The sequence below is a fragment of the Urocampus carinirostris genome, chromosome 13 (genome assembly GCF_059441175.1).
Source record: "Urocampus carinirostris isolate Australia breed hairy pipefish chromosome 13, RoL_Ucar_1.0, whole genome shotgun sequence".
NCBI classification, from domain to species: Eukaryota; Metazoa; Chordata; class Actinopteri; order Syngnathiformes; family Syngnathidae; genus Urocampus; species Urocampus carinirostris.
The window spans coordinates 2,824,729-2,837,841 of NC_142361.1; the positions used below are offsets into that span (position 1 = coordinate 2,824,729).

At 42.0% G+C, this 13,113-nt stretch overlaps 1 protein-coding gene across 1 annotated transcript in view; it reads right to left on the minus strand.

The window, feature by feature from the left end:
• Nucleotides 1-13,113, minus strand: part of anapc1 (anaphase promoting complex subunit 1) — a 105,811-nt gene that overhangs the window by 55,638 nt on the left and 37,060 nt on the right. The window contains exons 23-27 of the mRNA XM_088350915.1: nt 5,620-5,711; nt 5,399-5,547; nt 2,511-2,589; nt 2,026-2,056; nt 1,224-1,300 (exon numbers count right to left, since the gene is read on the minus strand). Of these exons, the coding sequence (XP_088207041.1) occupies nt 1,224-1,300; nt 2,026-2,056; nt 2,511-2,589; nt 5,399-5,547; nt 5,620-5,711 (428 nt within the window). The remainder of the gene's footprint in view (nt 1-1,223; nt 1,301-2,025; nt 2,057-2,510; nt 2,590-5,398; nt 5,548-5,619; nt 5,712-13,113) is intronic.

Sequence of the window (13,113 nt, forward strand, 5' to 3'; positions counted from 1 at the left end):
GCGACAGAGGTGTCAATATACGAGTCCTTCAGCAAAAATCCCATTAGGCAATTGGAAATGACTTTAAAGAAAGTCTTGCATTGAACACTAAAGGAGGGAGATTGTTCTGAACTGCGTGATGCTCTTTGGGTTATTCTCCTTGGAAATCCATACTCCCTCGGGGTACTTTAATGTTGGGGTACCCTTCCTTTTTCCCCAGATCACCCTAAAAATCTTCCAAAGGCCGTCCAACAAGTTTCGTTCTGTCTGTTTAAAGCCCTTGTAGGGAGCTCCACTTAGGCCTGGTACTGATGCTGTCTGGGCAGGTCTGATGACCTCCTTGACTTCTTACCGGGATCGTTCGCTGGTGTTAAACATGGTGGAGGGTTCTGGTGCGAATATGAGGGTAATACAGTGTCTGAGGTCTCGCTCTCTCAGGCCGTCGCTATAAGTGATCCCAAAGTGGCGATTGATGTCTTCCTTCGGACATGAGAGCTGTGTTTCGCTCTAGGCAGCTTTATTGTGAATCCAAATGGATTTGCAACGAAGATATGACTAACGGGCCCGTGCCTTGCCACTCTTCCTGTGCAAATCAGCACGTCGGAGGGTGTGCAGCCTGACCTTCATCACACTCCTCAACTCTGCCAGGGCTACCTTCTCCTCATCGCTCGCCATCTTGTATTGGATTCTCAGTACTCTCCGCGTGTTTCTGATATGGGAAATCTTGTTCCTCCGCCTGTTTGGAATGGGTGCTGCAGTTGTCGTCTCTGTGGCACGTTGTTTCTTAGCCAAACCTGTCTGTTGCCATTGTGATAATAAAAAATGCAATGTCCTGAGTCTCCAGTCAAGATCACCCTTGGCTGTGACTTCCAGCACATAATCGACATCCTCATCAAACTGTTGCCATTCTGACTCCATGTTGGCAGTGGGCTACAATTTCAGACGATGCTCTGAGGGTCTGCCTTAGGGTGTAGCCTGTGGAGCTTAGAGGTTCTGAGCACTGTAAAGCATTTCAAGGCCCTGGATCATCCTGTCTCACCAAGTGTTGAACAGGGTACTGGCACTTAATGTTGTGCCACAGGTTTCTTTAGGCAGGCAATAAATTGTAGGTGGTTTTTTTTACCTGTAGCATGTATTAAAAGAAAAGTAACAGTATCTTGGGAAGGATTTTACCAGTTGTCTGCATCTGTAAGAAAAAACTGTTGTTGTGCATCCATAGTGTAAAGTAGTGAAAATATGTTAACCTTGTGAGGTGAGCCAGACCACAAGCTGCTCAGCCAGGTTCTCACTGCACGACTTGACTTGATTAACACTTGTCTGTCTGCAATACAAACAAATACAAACATTACATTTTCATTAACTATATTAATTTGTTTTTAGCTTCGATTAAGATTTGAACAATATGAAACCTGCATACAATATTTTAAATTAACGTTTTTTTTTTACACTTCACAGACCTGGTTTTTCCCAACAGAATTAAGGGTTATATAACATTCTAAAAAATGCTGGCGACAGCGAGCAAGTCTGCCTGCGAAGTATATTCCACAATTGATGACAAACTCCCTAAAAGCTCATCAATACCACAGGGTGGCAGTGAAACAGTTTTCTTGTCATATAGACCTCAAGTCCAGATAGGTGTCAGACAAAGCTTCACTCAATTATGAAGAAAAAAAGCACCTAGATTGTGTAAACAACTTTTGGTTTCAAACAGGCACCAAAGTACTTAATTTATGAGTACAATACCTGCAAAGGTATAGTTTTTTCCTGTAAATTATTAACTTTCAAACACTTTTTGGAGACCATTTTATCAATAACTGTATTGTTTTTGGTATAGACTTATAGAAAACTCCCTCTATTTCAAAACATACTCAAAACAAAACAAGAACCTTTTTTAATGTGTTTACATCAACCTGTATTCAAAAAAAATGTTTAAAATCTGTATATGCACCTAAGCAAACTGTTTAAACTAAAGCTTTCCCTGTGATGTAAAACAAAGAATATGTGCGTGTCAAAATTGGCTCATCATTGCACTGTGAACTGATTCACCTTTTGTACTGCTGCTCACTGTTCTTTTGGCCTGGAAAGGGGATACAAGAGAGAGGTCAAAGGGCTCAATAATTAGCACCACAATCAGATATCCATAGCTGGATTGTTTCTATTCAGCGAGTGCAAATTGAAAACAGTGAGTAAACTGAATGCCTAAGCGCTTGATTGTTCCTGTTGAAAGAAGAAGGCATTGGTGTGAGGAATAAAAGCCAGGTTTTTCATCACCATATGTAAATAAGTCAATGGCCAATCGTTTGTCTGTGATTTTCAATACCTAATCATATACCTACAAGAAGCTGTCATTTCACAGAATTTTTTGTAAGCGAAGTCCTGTGATGTCAAACGCCGTCACTTGCTTTTTATTTTTGCTTCCTGAGCTGGTATGCAGAGGTTGACAGGTCATAATAAACGGCACATTGACAAAAAACAAACTGTGGATAATATGTTGAGTCAAAAAAAAAAAAAAAAAAGTCATACTCACTAACCTGCAGAGAGCTTAAACAGGTACTTAGACACATTGGATGTGGTGGCTTTGTCGTCACCCTTGATGTAGAGAGCGTAGCTCTGATGGTGAAAAGAAATTGGGAATTGGATAGGAACCGCTTGTACAGTAATTAATACGCTATACCAGGGGTCGGCAACCTATGGCACGCGTGCCACTGCTGGCAGGCGAGGGGTTAACCAGTGGCATGCGAGCGCACGGCCAAATTATGATTTTTTTTTAAGCGAATTTACCTGAAATGTAGACATCTTCAGTTGCGCGCCATGTTATGTCAAGGATTTATGTTAGGCTTTACGTGGGTTTTTCAGTGTGAGTTTGCCCGGCACCTCGCAGAGAGCGACCCAGCCAACGAAACACATGCGCGCGATAAATGTACGAATCATTACGGCCCCTCGAGCGAAAAGATCGCGCTCTCTCCAGCCAGCGTGGACAGACGAATGAGGCTTTGAGCCAAAAATGACCGTGCTTTTTTGTGCATTATGCCCCGAGAGCACTGTACCTCGCGCATCAAGTGTTAAACGTCATTACGAGACAAAACATGAACAGTAATTCAAGGCGGAGACATTAAAATGCGCGGCAAACAAACACAGACCCTGAAAACCTTTGTCGCTGCTAAAAACACCACCTCTGAAGCTATCTAACAAATTGCTCACTGAATAGCAAAGCACGGAAAATTTACCGATGGTGAATATTTTAAAGAAGCGTGTGTGTGTGTGTGTGTGTGTGTGTGTGTGTGTGTGCGCGCGTGCCTTTTGCATTGCTGCTGTTATTTCAAGTTTTGATATTTTCTGCAACAAGATATCATTGATGAATTGTATATTAGCTGACCATATTACTTGTTTTTTGATGGTAGTTTATAGTTGATGAAGAATTGTTGATTCTGGTTAATTCTTGTGGTAAAAAGTTGAAGTCAGAATGGCTACAGGCCTTTCCACATGTTGTTCACATTCATATTTTAGTTAATTGATGAACAAGACTGGTGGAAGATAAATTGGTCAGTTTTACCAGTGTGCTGCTGGAAGCTTATCTTTCCAAAAATTTAAGCCATTATTCAGTGTTTTTGCACTCTTCAGACGAGGAACTGTAATAGTCATCCATATCAGTAGGTGGCAGTAGATTTTTGTATACTTCTTATGTACTAATTATCTGCTCTTGAGGTAGCAGCACAGTACATATAATAACTTAATTTGTTTAACAAAGCAGTTTAAGATTGCACTGTAAAAAATAAAAACAAAGCACATCATTCTTTTTTATATCAAGTATTATTTTCTTCTTTTTATATACTAATTATCTGCTTATGAGGTAGTCCAGTGAAATATTTGACATAATGTTTTTATAAATAAAAGTGTACCTTGGTTCAAAAAGGGTTGAAAAACACTGAGTTATACGATAAAAATATCTATCCATTATCTATATTTGGACTGGTGTAAAATTACAGCTCTGTTGGATGTTAATAAAATGTTGTGCGAGTCATTTATCTTGGTTTGGCACACTGATTTACAGGGAAATTTGAAAGTGGCACTCCGCACCGAAGAGGTTGCTGACCCCTGCACTATACCAATAAACATGCATGTTTTAGGATCTGTCAGATGAATAATGATAAATTCCACAAAACTATAGGAAGATCAAGAAACAGGGTTGATACACCCTTTTAATGGCCAGACTTATTTCAAAGACTTTCAAAGCCAATTTCCCAAATTCTCCAGTACCATTAAAAGAAAAAAATCCAGTAGGATCATGAATTTTGTAGGGCAACAAAAATATGTACGATTTACATATGCATTTTTTTACCCCTGTGTGTACATTTATTGAGACGTATAATTTTTGGTTAATTGCGATGCAGCTGGGTTTTTAAGGCGTTCACGGCACAGTTCTGAGGTCATGGGATCAAATCCAGCAACCAGCCTTTCAGTGTGGAGTTTGCATATCCTCCCCGTGCTTGCGTTGGTTTCCTCCCACAATCCAAAACCATACATGTCAGGTAAAATGGCCAGTCCAAATTGTCCCTAGGTGTGAATGAGTGAGTGAGTGGGTGCCCTGCAACTGGCTGGCAAGCAGTTGAGTGTGTCCCCTGCCCACTGCCTGAAGACAGCTGGCATTAGTTAAAGCACCAATGCGACCATACTAAGGATAAGCGGTGCAGATAATGAATGGATAATGGATAGTTAATCGCACTATGGAGCATGCACCTGTCCTCTTGGGTGCGACCCGAAGGGGGGCAAGGATGCTTCATAGGACAATGCCGTACAAACTAATGACAGCAGCAGTTAATCACGGGGAAGAAAGAAATGCAATGGTAAAGCGAAGCCACCAGAAAGCAGAGCCAGTATAGTTTAAGGCAGACTTGTTGACAAACATGGCAATAATTTCGATCATTTACAAGCAATTCACCCAAAAAGCAAGCACTTCTCAATCCTTGAAAACACAAGATTTAAATTAAAGTTTTTTTCAAGGATTTAAAGCACCCCTACGAATCATAAAGGAAACTCCAAACCGGAAGGCCAGAGCAGAAATTCAAACCCATCAACTATAATAGGTGAGTCAAAGGTTTTAACCATGCTAAATTACTCACCAAAAAATAAATGCCACTTTTACTCTCAACATGCATAACTAGGAAGATTGTGTTCCTTGCTGAATGCATCAAATGTTGATCTCGACTGATTTCCAGGAAAATTACAGTGCATGTGTGTTCTTTGCTACCAATAATTGCTCTTCCACACACTCACAGAACTCTTTATCCTCACCCACTTGAAATTAAACAATATACAACTGCACGTATCACTCTTTTCCTATGTGTACATCTATATTTCTTTGTAATGTAGAAAATATTTTATGACTTTTCTAGCAGTATGGGGACATGAGTAGACGTACAAGAATCAACAATCGGATCCTGTGGCAGATACCGGGCAGGTAAGTAAAAGGTGAGACCTCCTCCCTTCGGATACAGCTACTTAACCAGCTGAAGACAGAAGGTGGTTCTGCCCGCAAATAGGATGGATGGTGCATCTGACCAATCAGTGCTGAAAAAATAAATACAAATACATTTACGTACCCCAAATTGCTACTATAAGTATTGAATTATATAGTCTCACACTTATCTATGAGGCAGCACTCTTTAAATCCATTGATTATTGAGGGATAGTCTCTCCAGTACAGATCCACATAGTCTTCCAACTGCAGGTCCCTGCAAAGAAAATTTGTACATTTACTTAAAGTATTCAGGATAGGGGGATCCCAATAGATCCATATATTTATGGTGGCATACTACTATGTACAGAAATGTGTTGAGTTTCAAAGAAAATACTGTGTTCATAGTTCTGGCCATTTAAAACTACTAAATAAATAAAATAAAATGAAATAAAGGCAAGAACGATTATAAGAAGTCAAACCGTCTAGCTCAGGAATGTAAAACATAAGGCCCGCGGCCCGGATCCAGCCCATTGGATGATTTAATCCGATCTGACTAAAATTTTCGAGTACCGTATTTTCCGCACTATAAGGCGCACCTAAAAGCCTTTATTTTTTTCAAAAGCTGACCATGCGCCTTATAATACAGTGCGCCTTATTTATGGATCAATATTAAGTCGCAAAGTCTTGCAACTAATGCAGCAGCCGCCGACTCGATTTCCCCCCGAACGCCAAGTAGTCTGCGGTGTATGCTGGGATTTATTTACCGGCGTTTCATTGGCTAACCAATGTGTCAATCATCATTTGAATCGATCACCATTGGCTAAAGTTATTCAAAGGTAAAGGGGGCGGATCCTTTTTATCATTTACAGGCTGGCATAGGCTAAAGCGGCAAAACAAAGCCTGCAATTGGCCGAAAAATATGTGTCAATCATCAGTTGAATCGATCGCTATTGGCTAAAGTTATTCTGAGGTAAAGGGGGCAGATCCTTTTTATCATTTACAGGCTGGCATAGGCTAAAGCGGCAAAACAAAGCCTGCAATTGGCCAAAAAAGATAAATGTGAATAGCAAGTTTGGTTGTCTACGGCATAGAGGAAACCATTCTGTATTTGTAAATATTTTACTCTCCTGAATTTACAACACTCACGGATATAAGAGGACCATGGTTGCACATTATTATTGAACACAACGACTTCGGTGAGCTACTCCAGCTATATATTTTCCCTGTATCTTGTTTCGAACTGAACTCGATGTTTCTGTGATAAGCGGTGCAGATAATGGATGGAATGGAGTGTCTATTTTTAAATTAAACTCAATTCCAAGTGTTTATTGTCATATGCACAGTAAAGTTGCGACCGAAAAAGAAAATAGAAACTAAGGAATGGTTGGCATTTCTTGAATCCCAAGACTTTAACCTTCCGAATGATAATTGGAACAATGCATTTAAGTGACATCGTACGGACACCGCATCCGCACGTGTCTACGACACGTATTTGCTTCTTTGCAAGCTTTCGGAATGTTAAGGGGGTAATAAGTTTGACTGAACTATCTGACTGTTTTGTCGACGTTCCCATTGTAGCGCCTTATAACCCGGTGCGTCTTATGTATGCAAATATAGGACCAAAAACTATTTTTTAGGGGTGCGCCCTATAACCCGGTGCGCCTTATAGTGCGGAAAATACGGTATGTCAAAAAAGAAGCGAGTCTTGAGTTCAGGGGTCGGGAACCTATGGTTCATGAGCCATATATGGCTCTTTTCATGAGTACATATGGCTCGGAGATAAAATGGGACTTTTGCAAATACTTAATGCATTGTAACATACGGACCCGATAGTCTCACGTGTGAATCAGAGACAATTCTGAGTGTAGAAAAGGGTTAGGTCCAGGCACAATTTTAACTACAGTTTACAGTCACAATGACACACCAACAGACCCTGTTTTGGCAGTAAATCGCTAAATAATCTTTTATATGGAAGCCCATGAAACAATCTGTTTGCATTGCTGAGACACCTTGAAATGAAAAGCCACATTTACATTTTTGAACACCCAAAGCAATTTGATTTGGGTGACCGATGGGAATGGGCGAAGCTATAACATTTCGCGCACTCCTCCTCCTCGCCCAGTGCTGTCCACACTGAAGGTAAATACGTTGCTATTCATGTTTGCAGAATTTTGTGACATTTAAGAAAAAGGAACTTTGCCCGCACCTTATTTCGAAACCAGAAATAACAGTCAAAATGAGCCTCAACACTATTAAATAACTGCAGGAGGGTGAGGAATTTTAAGTGGTATATAGTCATTTGGGACACAGGCTCCTTCTTATTATTATTATAAATAATAGTGATTTACAAATTTTATCATATCATCAACCATCCATCCATTATCTGCACCGCTCATCTTCGGTAGGGTTGCGGGGGTGCTGGAGCCCAACCCAGCTGTCTTCAGAGAGTGGGCAAAAAGTGCTGAAGAATTAGCTTTTGTCTGGAAATCACTTGAACTGTAGGATTGTCAACGTGTGCTCTGAATGACAACACTGGACTCATGCCAATGTGAAATGAAGTGTAAAACGTAGTTTTCATCAGCAGTCTGCTTGCTAGTCTCCAAATCATTGTGTCAATCGCTATAAATGTTTCACCTGCCTTCCCTTTATCATCAGGCAACCCTTGCAGGAAAAGAGTAGAAAAAGAAAAGACTGAGTGCTGCAAGATAACAGCAAACCCAAACAAAGTTTATTTCAAGAGCTTTTTAAAAAATAAACTAAAAGTCCCTGGGAAAAATACAAAGGAAAGGAGGAAAGTAAAATGTTTGCGGGCACAACAGTACACAAAACTAGGGGCAAAATGAACGGTGCTTTTATCGTCGCCGGCGACTTTAATCGGGCATATTTATGGACTGTACTTCCCAAATCCATTCAATACGTGGACTGAGCAATTAGGGAAAAAAACACTGGACCGTGTGTACAATAAGATCAAACATCTAGTTGGATCCGCCCATCTCTGTCTGTCCCTCACCCCCTCATACACCCCACTCCGGAGGAAAACAAAGCCTATACAACAAGGACGGTACAAACATCTGATTTGTTTCTTCATTTCTTTGTTTTCCTTATATCCTCACTGTAAAATGTGGAACCTGGAGTGCCACGTCCAATTTCGTTGTCACAATATATCCCATGCTGTAACAATGACAATAAAGGTATATTCTATTCTATTCTGTTCTAAAATATCTTCTCACCCTGTGACATTCAACTCTGTTGTGGAGTTGTAATCAACGGCCTTATTAGTCAGACGTGTTCCTTTTTTTAACTTTACCTAATCAATGATTTTTAATTTAGCTTCAACACTTCCTCCCACGTAGCTCTCCATTTCCAATTATTTCTTTCAAACCCAGTAAAATAAAAAATAAGTGAGTCAGTCAGGCAGTGGTCTCTAACGCTACCCTTTTGGACACATGTTTACTGAACTTATCATGTTATTGTAACATAAATAAAGACACATTGAAATTAGAAACAAAAACAAAAAAAATGCCGCATACAGTTGAAAAAAAGGTTATCAATTATTAACATCAAGCAGGATTTTATAAGCTAACAACACATAATTGCCCATCACAAAAATAACACCATGCTCAAACTAAAGCATGTTGGCAGCATTGTGTTTAGGGCTGTATTTGTTCAAAGGTTCTTCTTAATTAGATCATTGCACCAAACATAAGCACTTTAAAATCGTGCGTGCTGACATGATAACCCGATGCGCATCGTGAGAACAACGGAAAAGGTCATTGGTGTCCCCTCACACCCCTCCTGGACTTGCAGGTGACCCCACCAACCCATCTCACAGCTTCTACAAACTGCTGCCATCAAGGAAAAGACTGCAGTCTCAGAGCCAGAACCAGCAGGCTCAAGGACAGATTCTTCCATCAGGCTGTCAGGTTACATTTTTAAAAATTCTAGACCTCATATATTTTTCTTATTTTTTTTTTCTTCACCTTTTAGTTATTGTATATTTGGATTGTGTCTTGAAGAGGAAATAATTGACAGAAGTAAACTAATAGGCTCAGAAACTGTTTCCTCCCCAGGGCCATCAACACCCTAAACAAGTGTGCAAAACTGAAAATATATACAGTGGAACCTCGGTTCTCGACCATAATCAGTTCCAGAACCCTGTTCGAAAACCGATTTGTTCAATCACCGAAATCGTTTTTTCCCATTAAAAGTATAATGGCGGCGCCCTCTGTTGGCTGCGGCTGCATCGACTCGCTACAACGGGTCAGGTGTATCGACATTTCGTTCTGTGTACATTGTTACAAAGAATGACAATACAAAGGAAATTATTATTATTATTATTATGTAAAATCGTTTTAATCCGTTCCAACACCCGGAATATTTACCACGAACGTAAACATGAAGCTAACCCAGGTTAGTCGTACGTTTGCGTTAGCGCAATCTTCCGTACGAAAGATTACGCTAGCATGAACGTGTAAAAATAAAAAAATCAGGTCGTTTACACGTCATTTAGCACCCAGGTCTCCACAACAAGTGGTGAGCGGTTAAAGGATAAAGAAAAGATTTATGAATAGGATTTCTTAAGTTTGTGGTGGTTTGCAGAAGCCATGCTCTTTTCCCTCGAAAGAAGGGAAACTCGCACATCTTCTGCTATTATTTCTTTCTTAAATGCAATAGTTGTACGCACTACTCTTCTTTTTTCACCTGTAGCAACTTTACTGCTTGCACCGACCTTCTTCCGAGGCATAATTAGGGTTTAAAACACTCCGTTCACCGATATTAAAAACGAAAGCAAAAAGGAGTGCGCGCTCACGTGACAACAGTTCTTCACGAGGGGTGGGGGCAATCTACACCCGTACGCCGCTCAGCATCGCCCCTAGCGTACCGGCGTTCGAACTCCGATTTTTTTGAACGAAGAGCGAAGCAAGAATTTCTCGAAATTTTTGGTCGAGAACCGATTTGTTCGAACTGAGAGGCGTTCAAAAACCGAGGTTCCACTGTATATATTGTGACTTATTTTGGATATGTTTTGTTGCTACTAATGTTATTACACTACTTTTTATTGCACTATTATCATAACTTGGACTAATCTCTAAGCACTACGGTGCGAATATCTTTGCTTATGTATTCTGACAGTCTTTTATCTTTTAGTCCAACTAGCAGGAAGCACGCTACACCGACACGACCGCAACGAAGACTCCGGTAAAGAAAGAGGTGGGGGACTATCTGTTTACGTGCATAACGCGTGGTGCAATAACAGCAGAATCATCGATACACACTGCTTTCATTATCGCAGGCGACTTTAATAAGGCATGTTTAAGGACTGTACTTACAAAATTCTTTCAACATGTGAACTGTGCAACAAGGGGGAAAAAAACTTTGGACCGCGTATACAGCAACATCAAAAACGCACATAAAGCTTCCCCCCTCCCCCACCTAGTCAATTCCGATCACCTATGTCTGTCCCTCACCCCCTCATACACCCCCATCCGGGAGAAAAACAAAGCCTGTGGCGAGGACAACACAAACGTTGCCTGAGGGAGCCCTCTCTCAGCTGCAGGACTGTTTTGATGAAACTTGCTGGGAGGTATTTGAACACCATGACCTCGAGAAATTCACTGACACTGTTTTATCCTACATCCGATACTGCACGGATGAAGTTACAGTAAAAAAAAAAAAAATCAAAGTCTTCCCAAATCAAAAACCCTGGATGTCCAGCGAGGTGCGCACTCTCCTCAAACACCGCAACACCGCCTTCAGGTCTGGAGACAAGGCTCTTTACAGTGTGGCCAGGGCTGACCTAAAGAGAGGCATTAAGAAAGCAAAGGCAGCCTACGCGAGGAGGTTCGAGCACTTCTTCGCTGGAAATGACCCGAGGAGGATGTGGCAGGGTCATCACTAACTTCAGAGGCCAACACCTGGCAACTGTTGAGGCTGATGCTTCACTAGCTGCGGACCTTAATCAGCTCTTTGCTCGCTTTGTAGCTGATAGGCCATAAACAGCCACATCACACCCACCAACAACCAGCAGCAACACACTCACATTTCAGGAATACGAAGTTAGGCGTGCGCTGAAAACTATAAACCCCAGGAAGGCAGCTGGCCCGGATGGAGTACCAGGGAGGGTACTCAGGGACTGTTCTGATCCGCTGGCTGGGGACTTCACCACCATCTTCAACAGGTCCCTGTCACAGGCGACCGTCCCAACTTGCCTCAAAACCTCCACCATCATACCCATCCCCAAAAGGTCAGCAGTGGAAAGCCTCAACGACTACAGGCCTGTCGCTTTAACGCCTGTGGTCATGAAGTGCTTCGAGAGGTTAGTGTCCCAGCACATCAAAAACTCCCTGCCGCCCACACTGGACCCACACCAGTTTGCCTACAGGGCAAACCGCTCCACTGACGACGCCATAAACACAGGACTTCACACCGTGCTGGAACACCTGGACCACCGGGAGAGCTACGTCAGAATGCTCTTTCTGGACTTCAGCTCAGCTTTCAACACCATTATCCTGGAGATCCTGGTGGAGAAACTCACACACCTAGGACTCTCCCTCCATCTGCCACTGGATAATGGACTTCCTCTCGAATCGCCCACAGTCCGTGAAACTCGGTAACCACGTCTCTCCCACCCTAACACTGAACACTGGCTCCCCCCAAGGTTGTGCACGGAGCCCCCTGCTTTTTACCCTCTACACCTCCGACTGTTCACCGACCCAACCCACAAACACAATCATTAAGTTCGCCGACGATACCACTTTGATCGGCCTCATCTCTGAAGGGGACGAGGCAGCGTACAGGGATGAGGTGGAGTCACTGTCAATGTGGTGTTCGGAAAACCACCTCGTACTAAACACCACAAAAACAAAAGAACTGATACTGGACTTCAGAAGGAATGGCAGGAATCCAGGACCACTCATCATAAAAGGAGACTGTGTAGAGAAAGTCCACTCCTTCAAATTTCTGGGTGTGCACATCTCCGACGACCTCTCCTGGTCTGCAAACACCAGAGCGGTGGTAGGGAAGGCCCAGCAGCGACTGCATTTCCTGAGAGTCCGCAGGAAAAAACAGCTAAAACAGCAGCTGCAGGTGCCCTTTTACAAAGCCACAGTGGAGCATTCTGACGTACTGCATTACAGTGTGGTATGCTGGGTGCACAGCAGCAGACAGGAAAACGCTCCAGAGGGTCATCAAAACAGCCCAGAAAATCGTTGGTTGCTCTCTGCCCAGTCTGGAGGACATTGCCTGCTCTGGCTACCTCAGCAGAGCAGAAAACAATATCAAGGACTTTTCTCACCCCGGCCACTACCTCTTCGACCTGCTGCCTTCTGGCAAGCGATACAGGTCACACAAAACAAAAACAAACAGACTCGGAGACAGTTTCTTCCCCAGAGCCATTACCACCCTAAACACACACCGCACAAAAAACTGAAAAACTCTTGCAAAAAACACTACCTCATACGAACGTAAATGGTACTCATGTCTATGTTTCTTGCACAATGTTGAATGCACTATGTTTACTGCTCACCTTGCACTATGATGACTATTTTTGCACCAAATGCATATGTTGACCATTTTTTTGCACTATGATGACTATTTTTGCACCAAATGCATATTGCACGAACCCTACGATACCAAACTGTATGTAACATCCTACATGCCGACATTTCTAGGGTAAA